The sequence below is a fragment of the Triticum aestivum genome, chromosome 6A, assembly GCF_018294505.1.
Source record: "Triticum aestivum cultivar Chinese Spring chromosome 6A, IWGSC CS RefSeq v2.1, whole genome shotgun sequence".
Classification (NCBI taxonomy): domain Eukaryota; kingdom Viridiplantae; phylum Streptophyta; class Magnoliopsida; order Poales; family Poaceae; genus Triticum; species Triticum aestivum.
Window position 1 is genome coordinate 566,164,516 of NC_057809.1, and position 19,005 is coordinate 566,183,520.

The 19,005-nt window shown below is 43.0% G+C and overlaps 2 protein-coding genes across 2 annotated transcripts; both read left to right on the forward strand.

Moving 5' to 3' along the window:
* Window positions 1–3,034: 3,034 nt before the first annotated feature.
* Window positions 3,035–6,847, forward strand: LOC123128568 (mitochondrial phosphate carrier protein 3, mitochondrial). The gene is made up of 6 exons (XM_044548605.1): window positions 3,035–3,480; window positions 4,583–4,944; window positions 5,037–5,080; window positions 5,964–6,178; window positions 6,277–6,401; window positions 6,486–6,847. The coding sequence occupies exons 1-6, from the start codon at window positions 3,154–3,156 to the stop codon at window positions 6,547–6,549; spliced, it is 1,137 nt and encodes a 378-aa protein (XP_044404540.1). The 5' UTR covers window positions 3,035–3,153; the 3' UTR covers window positions 6,550–6,847.
* A 4,560-nt stretch (window positions 6,848–11,407) lies between these two features.
* Window positions 11,408–14,053, forward strand: LOC123128569 (uncharacterized). The gene is made up of 2 exons (XM_044548606.1): window positions 11,408–13,299; window positions 13,620–14,053. Exons 1-2 carry the CDS (start codon window positions 12,207–12,209, stop codon window positions 13,661–13,663), a joined length of 1,137 nt encoding a protein of 378 aa, XP_044404541.1. The 5' UTR covers window positions 11,408–12,206; the 3' UTR covers window positions 13,664–14,053.
* The last annotated feature ends 4,952 nt before the right edge of the window (window positions 14,054–19,005 follow it).

Below are 19,005 nucleotides of genomic sequence, written 5' to 3' on the forward strand. Positions count from 1 at the left end.
GCAATTATTCCCCCGTTTACTCTTAACAGTGGAAGTGAACATATGCTCTCTCATTTTCATGGGAAACATGGTCTCAACATATTCAATAGGTTCCACTATTTTGACAGTGCTAACATAGATTTCTTTATCAATATTATTTCTTTCCCTAGAGACATCTTTAAATGGTTCATGACATTTCTCCAAGCTAGTCTTAGTAATATTTATATGAGAAGCAAAGGATTCAAAAAGATTAACAAGTTCTTCAGAATCAATACATCAGTTTCAGAAAAAAAAATCTTAATGCATTCATACTCAAAATTTCTACCTCCTTTGTTAACTTTATCCATTTTCCATGTTTCTCTATTGGAATGAACGAATAATAAGATCACAAGCTTCTTCAACAATTTTATTATTAAAGCACCCTTTAGAAGAGATATGAAGTCTTTCCCCGCCAAGAGCGGGAAGGCTTGCACAAAAGTTAGAAGCAATAGTTTTATCAAAAAGCTCATGATTGGGGAATTTGAGAAAGAGCGTCGCTAGTCTCCCCAAATCTAGATCCATGGCCAAAAGTAACATATGTAATTTATATCAACATGTATTTGATGGACAAAATAAAACTTCATACGAAATTCACCACTTAGTTCTTCCCAATTTATGACATAATGATTATCCAGAGAACGATTCCACCTCGAAGCTTCACCCTCTAATGATGGTAGACAAACTGCTACGACGACCCTTCTACATCGTATTATAGCATCATTACATATGTTAGCACATTTTGTGATGTCTCTATCTTTTGAGTAATAACAAGAATAACCTATGAATAGTAGATTCCTTGAATTTAGTTTTCATCCTATATATATGGTAAATCGCCAATGCCATCAGATTTGCATCAACCTTTTACCTAGAATCACCAAGCCACAAGTTAAGACCATGTTGTTAACTATGATTGAAATGTAATGGCTTAACTATGACGGAAATAATTTAATCATGTTTTAGTTTTGCCAAAATATAGTACAAATGCTGGTGGATATTTACACAAAAAAAGAATACGAGAAAGTAAATTATGATTCCGAAAGTCAATACAAAAATCCAAAAGAAAGGGTGGCGACGGTACTAATTTCTAAGAACTTGCTCAAATCCAAGGTCAGGTTTTCTGCTACAATGAAACGAAATCTTTGAATTTCACATTCATCGAAGACAAGACAAGGTTTCATTTCCACTCCCTTGATCTTCTAGATGAATGCCAATGTTTCTTACCACATACTTGTGGATGTAGCATGTGTGCTTAGCTTCTTAGGTCAAAATGACAAATGGCTTCGATAACATCCAACTGTATGGAACTAAGATTAGCAGGTTTCATGTAACAACATTAGCAAAGGCCTACTTGAATCTGTCACCATGATGGTAATAAACTACGCCTAGCCATTTGGCTCTTGTTTGATATTCCGTCCATCACTGTATAAAAATCCACTTCATAGTGTATCAAGTCAAAATTCTTTTATGTTTGACCAAGTTTGCAGAAAAAAATTAGTATACGAAAGGAATATCATGATATCAATCATGAAATATGTCTTCGTAAGGTTATTAATAGGATATTGTATATGTTGATAATTTTTTTCTCTACAAACTTGGTTGAACTAAAAACAGTTTGACTTAAGACTGAACTAGGTGACCTTGTATGAATTGTCAGCTGGTAGGTGGCGCCAGCGTTCTTGAGGCCCGAAGGGCGTTGTGACATAGCATAAGCGTATGTATGGTGTGACGAAGAAAGTCGCCTACTGGTGGAACTCCTTCAATCGTATATGGTGATAGCTCGAGTAGGCATCCATAAACGATAGAAGCTGACACCCTGCAGTTGAATCAATCACCTGGGTCCGTGCAGGGGGATAGGTCCTTGGGGGCACACCTTGTTAATGTCGATGTAGTCAACACACACGCGCCGAGTCTTGTTCGTCTTCGGCACCATGACGTGGTTGGCAAACCAGTTAGGGTGTGAAACATTTTGCATGAAGTATTTCTGCCCCCCATAGCCCTGCAGTACAGTTCAATGAATCGCCTGACCGGACAGACTCTTTTTCTTTTTTTTTGCGGGTGAAAAAAAATGGACAGACTCTTTTTCTAATGTTACAAGGGAGTGCTCGGCGAGACACTAGAGATGTCAGACGGTTGTCATGCGAAGATATTCCAGATACTACTGGGGGAATTAACGAGCATGCCTTTCGGACCGTTAACTAGATGGTGCCTACACAAAAGCTCATCTATCTTGCAACATAATAAAGTCATTGAAAATAAAACCACGTCTTGAGACGGCCGAAACACCATCTCGCGCTCTGCGTTTGTTGAAGCAGCCCTTGGCCCCGGCTTGAGGTGGTTTCATCCCGGGGCCAGGCGGCCGGCAACAAACCGTTGCCCCAACAGACAAGCAACGCTCTCCCCCTTTCGCTGGAAGTTGCTTTCATTTGACTTGTGCTTTTCTGGAAGTAAATTAATAATACTCCCATCTACAGTACCTCTGCATGTGCCGGCCTTGAAGGAGAGACCGCAAATAAGGTGCACCGACACGGGAGAACAAGCTCGCCGTGGACGCTGGACATGGCCACACGGCCCACGCAGGGGCCCATCCACTCCGGCGGCTCGTCCCCCTCCGCGACCACATGTGCGGGCGGGCGGGCGGGCGGAACAATGCCGCGCCCCTCCCCCTCGGAATATTCAGCTGCATATTCCGCGACGGCGACCCGCGCCGCGATTAGCAAGGCGTAATTCCACATTTACGACCCCAGAAAGCGGCCACGACTCTTTTTCCGGGAAAGCAGCAACGACTCCGGCCAGACCAAAAACACCCAAAGCTTTCTTCACTTCCCATTGTTTCCTCTTTGAAAAATGAAAAAAAGAAGAAGAAAAGAACGCGTACCATCCACGCCCCAGATGCCAGGCACCAACCAACCACACTGGACACTGCCGCCGGGCCCCGCAGCCAGCGAGCCCACCACCAATACCCTAATAATAATCAACAAGTTGGGGACGCGCAGCGCCTCCATATATTCGGGCCTCGCCGCACCCCCGTCAAATCCACGCGAACATCGCCACGCCAAGGGAGAGGAGAGCTCGGAAAGCATCGCCAGCGCCGCAGCCCCCCGCGAATCCGCGCCCGGATCTCCCGGCCCGGCGGCGATGGCGCTCTCCGACCTCTCCCGCGACTCGCTCCTCCCCAGCTTCCTCTACTCCCCGCGCTCCTTCGCCGCCGCCGCCTCCCCGCGCTTCCCCTCCTCCCCGTCGCCCTACCAGGCGCCCGCCTCGCCCGCCGCGGCCCCGGCTGCTGGCCTCGTCGGCGCTGGCGGGGTCGGGGGCGGCAGGCCCTTCTCGATCCGCGCGCCCAACGAGAAGATAGAGATGTACTCTCCCGCCTTCTACGCCGCCTGCACCGCCGGGGGGATCGCCAGCTGCGGGCTCACCCACATGGCCGTCACCCCGCTCGACCTCGTCAAGTGCAACATGCAGGTGAGGGCCTAGATCTGTGCTCCCACGCGCGTCTCGGGTTCAGTTCTCGAAGGATTCGGCGTAGATCTGGTCGGTAGGTTCGATGCGGATGCGGATTTCGATCTCCGTCATCTAGGCAGGCATTTCGCGATCTGGATGCATGAATCTGGCCAGTTTCCGTGTCTCCGACCGTGTAGTTTGGTGCTGGCAAGGATTTATGTCTTGTTCTGTTCTCCCGTATGCTTTATGTTGGCGCAGATGTGCTTGCCGTGCTTTGTTAGGAACTGGTGACTACTAGTACACGCTTGCAGTTGAGTGGACCGCAGTTCCAGTAGATGCATTTCATTGCTTGCTAAGCACAGATTAGCCCAGTTAATGTCAAGTCTATTATGTGCTTTTCTCATCGGAGTGGTACAAATTATGTTGATGAATATGTAATTCTTAGGCTTTTACTTGGTACAGTATTGTAGTAGTACAAATTATGGTGATGAATGTGCAATTCTTAGGCTTTTACTAAGATCAGTATAAAATCAGGTCTGTGCTAGTGTTAGCTCTTATGCCATTCAGGCGTGAGTTAATTTCAAGTCTATGCGTGAATGAGATGTTACTAACCTGTGATCACTTTACCTGTACTTCATGCTTTATGTTTCTAGAGTGAGGTGACTCAGGTGAAGGAAACTGCCCCAGTGTGTAATGTTGTTCCTTTAGAGTGAACCGCTCAGTCATGGAAATTCAGTCCCAACTGTAGGGCAGCAGGCCATTATCAATTTGTGTTCAGCTGCCTAAACAAGTCACATCTGACTAAAGTTCAGCAAATTGATCATCTAATGTTTTTTTTTTTCAGTATTGTTGATCAATCTTAATGCTTATCCATCTTGTATTGAAGACCGTTGATTCGTTTCTTTTTAATTTCATATATTCCAGCTAGCATTGTAATTGAAGTACCATCTACTCTGATTTGTGATTACTGTTTGAGGTTGTTAAGATTCATATGGACATTATGATTTGTGATTACTGTTTGAGGTATTAGGACTCTATGGACATTTTAAGCTGCAACTTGTGAAGTGTCGATAGGTTTCAAGTAAGTATTTTGGACCTAATACATTCCTATCAATTGTTCCAGATTGACCCGGCGAAATACAAGAGCATCTCATCTGGATTTGGTGTTCTGTTAAAGGAGCAAGGAGCTAGGGGATTCTTCAGGGGATGGGTGCCTACCTTGCTTGGTTACAGTGCTCAGGGGGCTTGCAAGTTTGGGTTCTACGAGTTCTTTAAGAAGACCTACTCAGATATGGCTGGGCCTGAGAATGCTGTGAAGTACAAGACCCTGATTTACCTTGCAGGGTCAGCTTCTGCTGAGGTAATTGCTGATATTGCTCTGTGCCCCTTTGAAGCTGTCAAGGTCCGTGTGCAGACACAGCCTGGATTTGCTCGTGGGTTGAGTGATGGGCTTCCCAAGTTCATCAAAGCTGAGGGTGCTGCTGGGTAAGTAAATCTGCCAGCCAACTTAAAAACTTAATGATTTTCTTTTCTTACCCTGATCCTATGCCCTAACTTTTATTTGTTAATAATGCCAGGCTCTACAAGGGCATTGTTCCGCTCTGGGGTCGCCAGATTCCTTGTAAGTGCTGTCTCTTATCATTCTGTTATACTCTTTTAATATGAATAGTCACTCCTATGATTGTTTCACAAATGTGGCCTGCTTTGGTACCACCAAATGCTCAAAAGCTGGTCTCCTGTTTCATCTGATTGGCACTGTTGTGTTTTCTTTGATATGCCAATTGGTGATGTTTTGTAGAGTAACTTTCTCTTCTCCTGTATGAGCATTCTTCTATCCTATTGATGGCCAACCATGCTGATGCTATTCTATATTCGTTTTACCATTTCTATTTGTTGCTTAGCTTATGGGCATTATTCATTGACTCCTTAGAGTCATTCACTCCACAGTTGTGATGGTAGTTTTTAGCTGAAACTCCAAAATTCACTTCTCTCGCAAAAAAATAAATATGGACATTACTGTATGCCTGTATCTAGTCTGATATCTACTGAACTTGACAACTTTTGTCTATTGTAAATTGGTTATGGCAGAACATTTTGAATCCACATGTCTGTTATATGTTTGCCAATTTTGTTTGGATATTATGTTCATAAATGACAAGAAAGGGAATTCCCATCAATCTCAATTCCATACCTCATAACATGATGATGTTTGTGTTCCCCTCTCTTAAGGGGTTATGCTTGGTTACAGTTTGTCTGAAGTCTCGAAGTTTACGCAGACTAATGTTAGCTGATGCAGATTGCAAGTGTCTACTTCCACTTCTAGGATTGGCCAATGTTAATTGAATATGACATAATGTTTGAATTTTATTAGTTGTAGCCTTCTAGTTATCACATGTCATCTAGATAGAATTTGATAGATGCTGAATGTATAATGCTTTGAACTTCTGTTGTTGTTCATATGTTATGGTGTACTCATCCATTGAATATTTCCATGCTTTATTCAGACACCATGATGAAGTTTGCTTCCTTTGAGACCATTGTTGAGCTTATCTACAAACACGCTGTTCCTGTTCCCAAGGCCGAGTGCAGCAAGTCTTCCCAGTTGGGTATCAGCTTTGCTGGTGGCTACATTGCTGGTGTCTTCTGTGCTATTGTTTCTCACCCGGCTGACAACCTGGTCTCTTTCCTCAACAATGCCAAGGGTGCTACAGTGGGTGATGTAAGCATGTTTCTATCTAGTTTATCTTTGAGATTTTCTATCCTCTTCTTAACTACTGGACTATTTGCTGACTTCATGTTATTATTAAACCTTCGTAGGCTGTTAAGAAGATTGGCATGTTGGGCCTTTTCACCAGAGGACTTCCCCTTCGCATCGTCATGATCGGTACTCTTACCGGTGCTCAGTGGGGAATCTATGACGCCTTCAAGGTCATGGTGGGACTGTAAGTATCTCATCCTCTATGCAAATTCATCTGGTAAACAACTTCTGAGGAAGTAGTAACAATTGGTAATCCATTTTCTTCCAGCCCGACCACCGGCGGTGCTCCACCAGTTGCTCCGGTAGAGGAAGCAGCGAAAGCCATCGCTTGATTGATTTTTCCTACTATGACGATGACGATGTATTCCGGGATGATGGGGTATTGGTGGATGGGGACTGTATCAATTACTTGAGTTTAGCACCCGAAATCTTTTGTTATTGTAGCAGATGGTTATTGTGTCATCATTTTGATGAGAGGAACTCATTAAGCAGGCGAAATAGGCCTTTTTTTGTCCCCGGGAAGTTTGATGCTTGACATAATAAGTTTTAGGACAGCAAGGCTGTTAGAGCGCAGGTTTTGCCATCACCTGTACTGAGGAATTCCCATATTATACTCCTGTTTACCTCCAATTCTATGCTGTTGATATCGTGGCATGTTCGTTTCTGAACGGGTAGAACGTTTATTGTTTTACTAGTAGTAGTAGTTATCTTCTCTTCGTGCTTGCAAAATCATTCCTTGGTCTTCTGAGATAAGTCATGCAGTACTATTGTTTTGTTCGGGCAAACAGGTAGACAGAGTATTAGGCTGGTTGTAATGGGCAGTATCATCATATACTACTTCCTCTGTTCCTAAATATTTGTCTTTCTAGACATTTTAAACGGACTACCATATATGGATGCATGTAGACATATTTTAGAGTGTAGATTTACTCATTTTGCTCTGTATGTAGTCACTTGTTTAAATATCTAGAAAGACAATTATTTAGGAACGAAGGGAGTACATCCTTAATGCATAGTATCATAAGTTGGTATCATACTCCCTTCTTTTCGGTTTATAAGGCTCAATTCAAAAATCTCACCAACCAAGATAAATGATAAGTGATGAAATATTTTTTGTAGTTTGCAAAAGCATTCAATTAATGCTTTTGTTTTCCTCAAAATATTATGTTTACAAATGCATTAATTATAATGCATGTATACATTGGTCAGTTTTCTCTTAATACTTGCATGCAATGATTTAATGTATCTTGAAGTCTAAGCATGTGATAGGAAATAACCAAATTGAGCCTTATAAAATGAAAAAACTAAAATTTTGAGATAAGACCTATAAACCGGAAAGGAGGAAGTAGAGGACTACATTTATTGCCATGCATGACACAAAGTAGCACATCATTTAATATGTGACGGTATCATAATATGATACTCAAACCTCTCTTTCTTCATTTATTTCTATGCCATTTCATCAAACTTGCTTAGTTGGCATGCATGATACTACCTACGATACTTCCATTACGAGCAGCCTTATCGACAGGTGGTACACGTCAACAGTTATTGCTGTTTGTGTAATGATGCCTTTAGGAAGACACGCCAGCTGATTTTAAATTCATATCTGATTATCAGGTCTTTCTACCAGGTTATATTGCCAACATACTAATCTCACAAGCAATTCTGGAAGTCTTGTTTGAAAGTATGATTATCTTTAGCTTTAGGGCCCAGGATTCATAATAACTCAAAAACAGAGGAAAAAATATACATAGAAATATTATAGCCTTGCATGTGCATTATAGAGGGATTGGTGGAAACGCATTAATTTACACATTTTTTTTTGTGGGGGTTCAAAAGGAGTTCTATTCTTCCATCGTGAGGCAACATTTTCTCTATACATAGGAATTGAAAAAACAAAGGAATACTAATGCTGTTAAACAACATTTTTAATTTCCGGACCACCTGTTTTTTGGGACTGATCCGAACGATCCTAGTGGCGTCCAATCTACATCTAGCGGCCATGGATCGTCCTGTGCATTGATCTAGATGAAGAAAATTGCGACCACGAACCCAAGTCGCTAGCGCGAGCACAGGATACTGACCAACTCGGCTAGGTAGGTCTTTTTGTGCAGCTATGTTTTTTTTGCCTCCTTTGTCTCAGTTTTCTTGCTCCCCTGGTCTCTACATTGTCTCAATTTTTCTGCGCCCCCCCCCCCCCCCCCCCCCGCACCTCTGCCTTGTATTTCTCTCAGCATACAGGTCAAAAAAGATTATTCGTTTAGAGGAGAGAAAAGAGGTGTAACATGGGAATTCAAACACATCACCTCGTTGTATAGGATCAACCAACCCCGATAACCAAATCAATCTATTTAAGCTGGTTTTTCTACTGTATCAGAATCTAATTTTCTTTCTTTCTTTTCATTGGGTTTCCTGGAGTTTCATCGGTGTTCTAGTTCATGTGATGGAAGTAGGCATCTTCACGAACACCCCTAAGAGTGGTGTAGGCAATTTTGGTGGTGGGACCAATGAAGCCTTTACATGAGATGCAGCCAAAGACCTGATAATTTACGGTTTTGAATGAATAACTTCTGTACAAACAACATGATAATTTTACACATCACAGAATTGATAAATTAGGCACAAATATTGTGGTAACTTTGACTCGGAGAAAAATGTTGAAATATGTTTCGTTAACTTTTGAAATACCATGGTAATATACGAACCACGAACTTGATAAATTAGTACAAACACCGATGTAGCACTGACCAGGAAAGAACAAGTTGTTAAAAAACATAATCCAGTAACTTAAGTATAAAATAACACGGTAATATATGAACCACGTACTTGATAACTTATGTACGAACACCATGCTAACTTGCTCGGGAAAAAATAGTTGATGAAAAATATACCCCGGTAACTTATGTATAAATAGCATGGTAAGTACGAAGCGCAGACTTGATAACTTACGCGTAAACACCGTGGTAAGTTTGACCAGGGAAAAAGTTGTTGAAAAACATAACCCTGGTAACTAGCATGGTAATATAGCCCCTCAGAACGTTGCTGATAACCCACGCACAAACACCGCAATAGTTTTTGCCCCGGGAAAAAGATGCTGAAAACAAAACTCCCGATAACTTCTTTGTAAAGAGCATGGTAATTCATGCATCACATCCTTGGCCGAGTAATCACTGCTGGCCCATTAACTGGTGGGCAAAGAAAGGTCGATTATTTGGCCCATAACCCCTCCTAGCCCGCTCATGCTCCTAAATAGTTAGGGTTTGGCCCTCTTCCCACCCCCTCCCGCTCCTCTCATCCCCTCCCGACCTAGATTGCGTGGCCAGGTTCACGTTGGCGCTTCGTCCCTTCCCTTCCTCCCCTATGTGTCGCCGCTTCATGTGCTCCCTCTATGCGCTGCTACTTCGCCTCCTCCTTTGCGACCTGCCACCACCCTCTACGTGTCGCCGTCGCGCGGCCGCCGTCTCTCGGAGTTGTGGTCCAGGCGTAAATTAGCAAAAGATGTTGATGTATACATGTTTGTTGATGATTGTTGTCATATACATGTGCATGATCTATTGAGAAAATAAAACGGTGCCATTTGCTTCATATGTGCAATGTAGAATTTTTATAGCATTCAAGGAGTAGGGCATTTTGGAGACCGAGCTCCATGGAGCCATTTATTTTAAAAAATTCAAAATTCAAAAATTTCGGTTTAAAAAATTCTGAAAAATTAGACATGTATGCAAGGATGTAAAGTGTATGTGTGAAATTTTTAAGGATGAAATACCTTGAATTGCAAGCTTCACAAAAAAAATCATAGACTTTAAAGATGAACAGTACATATGCTAAAAAGCCTCAGATTTGTCTTTTTTGTGTAGCTCACATTTTATTGTATTTCGAACTAAAAATTTGCACACGTGTACATTATATATCTAGGTATATGTGTATTTATTTTCAGAATTTTCTGAAACTGAAAAGTTTGAATTTTGAAGTTTTCAAATAAAGGCCTCCATGGAGCTCGGTCTCCGTTTGGCATTTTCATATTGTCTCTATACAAAAATTGTGCCTATTGAGTTTAAAATTCCATCAATTAACAGTCGACCGATTAATCCAGTTAACAGGCCGATTTACCGATTAATCTCCATTCCCAAGCTGAGCGAGCAGCTACCAGTTAACGATTTCCTCAGCATTGATTATGCGTATGTATGAGCGTCTATGTCCGTACTGCCTTCAAAAAGGGAACTTTGACTGGGGGCGGGGAGGGGGCGGAATTGTTGAAAAACATACCTGATAACTTATGGGTAAATTATGATATGCATGAACAACGAACCTGATAAGTTACATATAAATACCATGATAACTTTGACGGATGAAAAAAGTTGTTGAAACATATGTCGGTAACTTTAGTGAACACCATGATCAGAGTGGTAACTTTTGAACCAAAAAAAGTCATCGGAACATATCAACATGATATCTAGTTTTGAAGATATGTCAAAACGGGTTTTGAATCGAACCAATGGTTTGAGCTACAAAATATTTTGAATATTCAAATAGGAAAAAATGTTTGATGACATCATGAAATCTGTCTTTTCCTACATGCATGTAATTAGTTACTCTAATAAGGAAGGAATGTCACGCATATTTATGAGAAAGTAGAATAAGGTGAAGGCATACTCGTCTGGTTATGTTCCTAATTTCCGAATGATCAAACGTTATCACAGTTCAAAGTTAAAACATATGCAAAGGTGTACATAAATTGAGTGAATTGTAATGTCTCCTTGTTTTTTTCCTATGAAACTCAAACCAAAGGATGTTACCATAGTGAAATTTCCGGCTTAGATCAGCTGGACTTTGGTAGCCTGACTTTTGCCTCTGTCAACTGTCAGATGAAGAATGAACAATCTAGATTCACACATTTCATTTAATCTGATTTCACACGTTTCACACAACAATCTTGCTAAGTCTTAGACTGAGACTTGGTTATGTCTCAGTCGGTGCTATATTTGTAAGATCAAACCTTCGTATTCATGCAAAATTTTCTTTTTAGATTTTTTTCTTTCTTTCTTACATGATACGTCATTTGACCGAGACTTGGTTACATCTCTGTCGACTGGGACCTAGCCGCACCCTTCACATTATTAGTGTTGGTGTATAAATAATGTAATTAGAGAACTCTGTAGGGTCTAAAATGTAAAGTGTACAAACAAAATATAACTCAGAACGGAGAGACTGGATCGGTGAGGAATGCTCCAGAATTCCCCCAAATCCTCTTCGTGCCATCTCCAATCCCTAGCCCAAATCTTACAAATCCCACATGATTTTCATCATGGCATCAGGGCAGGTTAATCTGATGTGATTTTGATCTTGATGGCGGCTGATTGAGGCGCTGTGTCGCCGTGATTTCTGGCTGTGGGTGTTGGTTGCTGCGCACCCATCTCCGTCGTACGCCGGCGGCCGCTGTTCTCTCGAAGCTGCGGAAGGAGCACCGCGACCGGCGTACTGTTGCCTGCCGCATCGCCGACCACCGTCTGGTGCGGCTGCGCTGGATGCTGTATGCTTGGGCTGGTCCATCAGGAAATTACTTGGTGATGCTGCGTCGCCCATGTCCAAGCAGTAAGCTAGCTTGCTAGGTGTCCGATTGATTGCAAGGCTAGCTGATTGATAGTGGTGCGTGCATTTGGTGCTTCTCCTGGTCTAGTCCCGTGAGATTTGGTCAGGCGTGCATACAAGTACAGTTCACTTTTCTTTGTCACTGCATTTGGTCATATGTGTGAGAAGAAAATAGTGTGTGCGCCTTCCTCTGGACAATTGTGATTAGTGCCGCTGGAAAGCTCGTATTGCTGGGTGTCCGGATTAAAATACTCTGCTCGTGCCTGTGTGCATTTGAGAGCAACTCGTAGAAGTACATCTACTTGCCATCAACATTTTGTACTAGTGTACTGTTGCTAGCGGAGTGCTGCAAAATCAAGTCATGTGTGACTAGCTCCTGGTTGGGTTGTAGTGAGTCATGGAAGATCCAACCAAGGAGAAATCAGGGGATTCTAGTGTGGATAAGTTGTATGAGATTTTAAGCAAAGTATTTGAGCAGCAACAGCAACAACTCAAAGTGGTTCCTGAAGCAATCAAGTATGCACTTGAGCCTAATCCAGTAAAGTTGGGTGGACCGAGCAATTACATCAGCTGGGCGCGTCATGCCCAGTTAATTCTGAATTCTCATGGCTATGAAGAATTGCTTAGTGCTGATGAAGAGAAACTGAAAAGTGGCACTAGCACAAAACAAATTAATGATAGAGTGTTGGTCTGGTTATTAGGAAGCATGGAACCACCTATTCGAGAACAAGTTGAGACTATGACTACTATATTTGAAGTGTGGAAAGCTTTGGAGAAGCAATTTTCAGGAAAGTCAAATAAGATGCAGGCTACTCGCATCATGCATGAGTTGACTAACTTGAAGCAAGGCTCGAAATCAGTGACTGAGTATGCAGGTGAGATGAAGAGACTGTACAGGGAGTTGCATTATTACCACCCTTTTGAGCCTGTTGATAAGAATGACATGACTGTTCACCATACCTGGTTTGAACCGTTTGTGGGCAAGCTCTTCCTCGATGGCCTAAATCAGGAGTTTGATCTCCGTCGCCAGCTTATATTCTCCAAGACTGAATGGCTAAGCCTTGACGATATCATTTCCAGTGTGATTGAGGAGGAGACTCGTCTTGCTCAACCCAAGGAGCATGGTCAAGAAAAATCAGATGCACGTGCAGCCCTATCCATACAAGCTCGTCGTGCTCCTAAGTCCTTTCGTAAAATAGATAAAAGCAAACTTTTTTGCAACCATTGCAAAAGGCCTGGACACACAAAGGATGCATGTTTTGAACTGCATGGCTATCCAACTTGGTGGGAAAAAGGAAAGTCTCAGCCAGGGGGAGGTCAGGGAGCTCATAAAAGACAAGCTAACCTCACTACATCCAAGGGGGGGCTACCGGTGGTAGATGTGCAAGCTCTTGAGGATTTCACCTCCAAGCTTAGTCTCTCAGAAGACTTGTCTTCCTCCCAGGATTCCTCTACAGTTGAATCTAGTTTCCATGCTACTTCACACAAAGGTATGACACCTCACCAGGCGCACAATGTTACAACACAATCAAAATCTTGGATTATTGATACAGGAGCTACAAACCACATGACAGGAGCTTCAAATATATTCACTTCCTATACACCTTGTTCAGGTAAGGACAAGGTACGTGTAGCTGATGGATCCATGGCACCTATCACAGGACGTGGATCTGTTAGGTGCACCAAGACATTGTCCTTATCTCCTGTCTTGCATGTTCCTAATTTTCTAGTCATCCTCTTGTCAGTTAGCTCTATTATTAAATCTCTCAATTGTAGAGGTTGGTTTGATCCTACTTGTTGTGCTTTTCAGGAGCTAGGGACAGGGAGACTATTGGGGACTGGGACCGTGCATGATGGACTCTACTATCTTGATGAAGGAAGTGATGAAGTTGCTTTTGCGTTATGCTTGTCTCCTAGTCAAGAACTACTACTATACCATCGCAGGCTTGGGCATCTCTCTTTTGTTGCACTGTTTCGTATTTACCCCTCTCTTTTCAAATTGTGTCCTAGGGAGATCCTTGCATGTGATGCTTGTGAATTGGCTAAACATACAAGGGGTTCATATCCTAGTATAGGATTAAGAAGTGGCAAACCATTTGAAATGATTCACTCAGATGTTTGGGGACCTTGTGAGGTTCGTTCAATTTTTGGGCATCGATGGTTTGTAACTTTTATCGATTGCTTTAGTCGCTACACTTGGCTTTATCTCCTGAAGCATAAGAGTGATGTGTGCTCGGTTTTTAAGGATTTATGTGCTCTTATTAAAAATCAACATGGGGCAACTATTAAAATCTTACGGTCAGACAATGGTACGGAATATATTAACCAGGAGTTTGGACAATTCCTTGCCTCAAACGGCATTGAACATCAAAGTACATGTGTTAACACTCCAGAACAAAATGGTGTTGTAGAGCGTAAAAATAGACATTTGCTTGAGGTTGCACGCTCACTTATGTTTACCATGAACGTGCCTAAATGTCTTTGGGGGGAGGCAATAAAAACTGCAACATACTTGATAAACCGTATGCCTCTTCGGGTTCTTGGCCATAAGACCCCTGCTGAGTGTCTTCTTAAATCTAATGATTTTGTAGTTCCTCCAAAGGTCTTTGGGTGTGTTTGCTTTGTGCATGATTATAGGAACTCTGTTGGAAAATTAGATCCACGTGCTCTCAAATGTGTTTTCATGGGTTATTCTCCTTCTCAAAAGGGTTACCGGTGTTGGTGTCCTTCGGAGCGCCGGTTTTTTGTGAGCATGGATGTGACATTCCGTGAACATGAATCATATTATGGCTCAACCAATGACACTGGCATTGCCTTATCCCCATCTAAAGTGCAGCGGGAAGGGGAGAGTGGTACTAAAGGATCTCCATTAATCCCTATTCATGTTTCCACTTCAAATGGTTTACCCACTTTAGATGATGTTCGAAATCAAGGGAGGAGACAAATAGCGATGGGTGTAATAATGGTTCTGATCATGGAGACATACAAGATGCATCAGGAGACTCTTCACTTCCTTCACAAGATGGTGAGCTTGACATGCATGAGGACCCAGGTACTAAAAATTGTTGGAAATATGCCCTAGAGGCAATAATAAATTAGTTATTATTATATTTCCTTGTTCATGATAATCGTTTATTATCCATGCTAGAATTGTATTGATAGGAAACTCAGATACATGTGTGGATACATAGACAACACCATGTCCCTAGTAAGCCTCTAGTTGACTAGCTCGTTGATCAATAGATGGTTACGGTTTCCTGACCATGGACATTGGATGTCATTGATAACGGGATCACATCATTAGGAGAATGATGTGATGGATAAGACCCAATCCTAAGCCTAGCACACGATCATGTAGTTCGTATGCTAAAGCTTTTCTAATGTCAAGTATCATTTCCTTAGACCATGAGATTGTGCAACTCCCGGATACCGTAGGAATACTTTGGGTGTGCCAAACGTCACAACGTAACTGGGTGACTATAAAGGTGCACTACGGGTATCTCCGAAAGTGTCTGTTGGGTTGGCACGAATCGAGACTGGGATTTGTCACTCCGTGTGACGGAGAGGTATCTCTGGGCCCACTCGGTAGGACATCATCATAATGTGCACAATGTGATCAAGGAGTTTATCACGGGATGATCTGTTACGGAACGAGTAAAGAGACTTGCCGGTAACGAGATTGAACAAGGTATCGGGATACCGACGATCGAATCTCGGGCAAGTATTGTATCGATAGACAAAGGGAATTGTATACGGGATTGATTAAGTCCTTGACATCGTGGTTCATCCGATGAGATCATCGTGGAACATGTGGGAGCCAACATGGGTATCCAGATCCCGCTGTTGGTTATTGACCGGAGAGTCATCTCGGTCATGTCTGCATGTCTCCCGAACCCGTAGGGTCTACACACTTAAGGTTCGGTGACGCTAGGGTTATAGAGATATTAGTATGCGGTAACCCGAAAGTTGTTCGGGGTCTCGGATGAGATCCCGGACGTCACGAGGAGTTCCAGAATGGTCCGGAGGTAAAGATTTATATATGGGAAGTCTTGTTTTGGTCGCCGGACAAGTTTTGAGGTCACCGGTATTGTACCGGGACCACCGGAAGGGTCCCGGGGGTCCACCGGGTGGGGCCACCTGCCCCGGGGGGCCACATGGGCTGTAGGGGGTGCGCCTTGGCCTATATGGGCCAAGGGCACCAGCCCCAAGAGGCCCATGCGCCAAGAGAAGAGGGAAAGGAAGAGTCATAAAGGGGGAAGGCACCTCCGAGGTGCCTTGGGGAGGAGGGACTCCTCCCTGGCCGCACCCTTCCTTGGAGGAAGGGCCAAGGCTGCGCCCCCTCTCCCTTGGCCCTATATATAGTGGGGGAAGGGAGGGCAGCAACACCTAAGCCCTGGCGCCTCCCTCTCCCTCCCATGACACACCTCCCTCCTCCCGCAGCGCTTGGCGAAGCCATGTTGGAATCCCGCTACTTCCACCACCACGCCGTCGTGCTGCTGGATCTCCATCAACCTCTCCTCCCCCCTTCCTGGATCAAGAAGGAGGATACGTCGCTGCTCCGTACGTGTGTTGAACGCGGAGGTGCCGTCCGTTCGGCGCTAGGATCATCGGTGATTTGGATCACGACGAGTACGACTCCATCAACCCCATTCTCTTGAACGCTTCCGCGCGCGATCTACAAGGGTATGTAGATCCACTCTTCCCTCGTTGCTAGATGACTCCATAGATAGATCTTGGTGACACGTAGGAAAATTTTGAATTTATGCTACGTTCCCCAACAGTGGCATCATGAGCTAGGTCTATGCGTAGTTTCTATGCACGAGTAGAACACAAAGTAGTTGTGGGCGTTGATTTTGTTCAATATGCTTACCGTTACTAGTCCAATCTTGATTCGGTGGCATTGTGGGATGAAGCGGCCCGGACCGACCTTACACGTACTCTTACGTGAGACTGGTTCCACCGACTGACATGCACTAGTTGCATAAGGTGGCTAGCGGGTGTCTGTCTCTCCCACTTTAGTCGGATCGGATTCGATGAAAAGGATCCTTATGAAGGGTAAATAGCAATTGGCATATCACGTTGTGTTTTTTGCGTAGGTAAGAAATGTTCTTGCTAGAAACCCATAGCAGCCACGTAAAACATGCAAACAACAATTAGAGGACGTCTAACTTGTTTTTGCAGGGTATGCTATGTGATGTGATATGGCCAAAGGATGTGATGAATGATATATGTGATGTATGAGATGATCATGTTCTTGTAATACGAATCAAGACTTACATGTCGATGAGTATGACAACCGGCAGGAGCCATAGGAGTTGTCTTTATTTATTATATGACCTGCGTGTCATTGAACAACGCCACGTAATTACTTTACTTTATTGCTAACCGTTAGCTGTAGTAGTAGAAGTAATAGTTGGCGAGACAACTTCATGAAGACACGATGATGGAGATCATGATGATGGAGATCATGGTGTCATGCCGGTGACAACGATGATCATGGAGCCCCGAAGATGGAGATCAAAAGGAGCAAAATGATATTGGCCATATCATGTTACTATTTGATTGCATGTGATGTTTATCATGTTTATACATCTTATTTGCTTAGAACGACGGTAGTAAATAAGATGATCCCTCATTAAAATTTCAAGAAAGTGTTCCCCCTAACTGTGCACCATTGCGAAAGTTCGTCGTTTCGAAGCACCACGTGATGATCGGGTGTGATAGATTCTTACGTTCGAATACAACGGGTGTTGACAAGCCTAGCATGCACAGACATGGCCTCGGAACACATGCAAAACACTTAGGTTGACTTGACGAGCCTAGCATGTACAGACATGACCTCGGAACACAAGAGACCGAAAGGTCGAGCATGAGTCGTATGGTGGATACGATCAACATGAAGATGTTCACCGATGATGACTAGTCCGTCTCACGTGATGATCGGACACGGCCTAGTTGACTCGGATCATGTAATCACTTAGATGACTGGAGGGATGTCTATCTGAGTGGGAGTTCATAAGATGAACTTAATTATCTTGAACATAGTCAAAAGGTCTTCGCAAATTATGTTGTAGCTCGCGCTTTAGTTCTACTGTTTAGATATGTTCCTAGAGAAAATTTAGTTGAAAGTTGATAGTAGCAATTATGCGGACTAGGTCCGTAGACTGAGGATTGTCCTCATTGCTTCATAGAAGGCTTATGTCCTTAATGCACCGCTCAGTGTGCTGAACCTCGAACGTCGTCTGTGGATGTTGCGAACATCTGACATACACATTTTGATAACTACGTGATAGTTCAGTTAGACGGTTTAGAGTTGAGGCACCGAAGACGTGTTAAAACGTCGCGAAACATATGAGATGTTTCGAGGGCTGAAATTGGGATTTCACGCTCATGCCCACGTCAAGAGGTATAAGACCTCCGACGATTTTCTTAGCCTACAAACTAAGGGAGAAAAGCTCAATTGTTGAACTTGTGCTCAGATTGTCTGAGTACAACAATCGCTTGAATCGAGTGGGAGTTGATCTTCCAGATGAAATAGTGATGGTTCTCCGAAGTCATTACCACCAAGCTGCTTGAGCTTCGTGATGAACTATAATATATCAGGGACATATATGATGATCCTTGAGATATTCGCGATGTTTGACACCACAAAAGTAGAGATCAAGATGGAGCATCAATTGTTGATGGTTGGTGAAACCACTAGTTTCAAGAAGGGCAAGGGCAAAAAGGGATGCTTCATGAAACGGCAAATCAGCTGCTGCTCTAGTGAAGAAACCCAAGGTTGAACCCAAACCCGAGACTAAGTGCTTCTGTAATAAAGGGAACAACCACTGGAGCAGAATTACCCTAGATACTTGGTAGATAAGAAGGCTGGCAAGGTCGATAAAAGTATATTGGATGTATTATGTTAATGTGTACTTTACTAGTACTCCTAGTAGCACCAGGGTATTAGATACCGGTTCGGTTGCTAAGTGTTAGTAACTCGAAATAAAAGCTACGGAATAAACGGAGACTAGCTAAAGGTGAGCTAACGATATGTGTTGGAAGTGTTTCCAAGGTTGATATGATCAAGCATCGCACGCTCCCTCTACCATCGAGATTGGTATTAAAACCTAAATAATTGTTATTTGGTGTTTGCGTTGAGCATAGACATGATTGGATTATGTCTATCGCGATACGGTTATTCATTTAAGGAG

Bases quoted from the DNA above. Each gene is read 5' to 3' on its own strand.
- LOC123128569 (XM_044548606.1), top strand. From the start codon at position 12,207: ATGGAAGATCCAACCAAGGAGAAATCAGGGGATTCTAGTGTGGATAAG. The intron at 13,300-13,619 runs GTATGACACCTC...TGTGCTTTTCAG, and splicing joins CCATGCTACTTCACACAAAG to GAGCTAGGGACAGGGAGACT.
- LOC123128568 (XM_044548605.1), top strand. From the start codon at position 3,154: ATGGCGCTCTCCGACCTCTCCCGCGACTCGCTCCTCCCCAGCTTCCTC. The intron at 3,481-4,582 runs GTGAGGGCCTAG...CAATTGTTCCAG, and splicing joins TCGTCAAGTGCAACATGCAG to ATTGACCCGGCGAAATACAA. The intron at 6,179-6,276 runs GTAAGCATGTTT...AAACCTTCGTAG, and splicing joins AGGGTGCTACAGTGGGTGAT to GCTGTTAAGAAGATTGGCAT.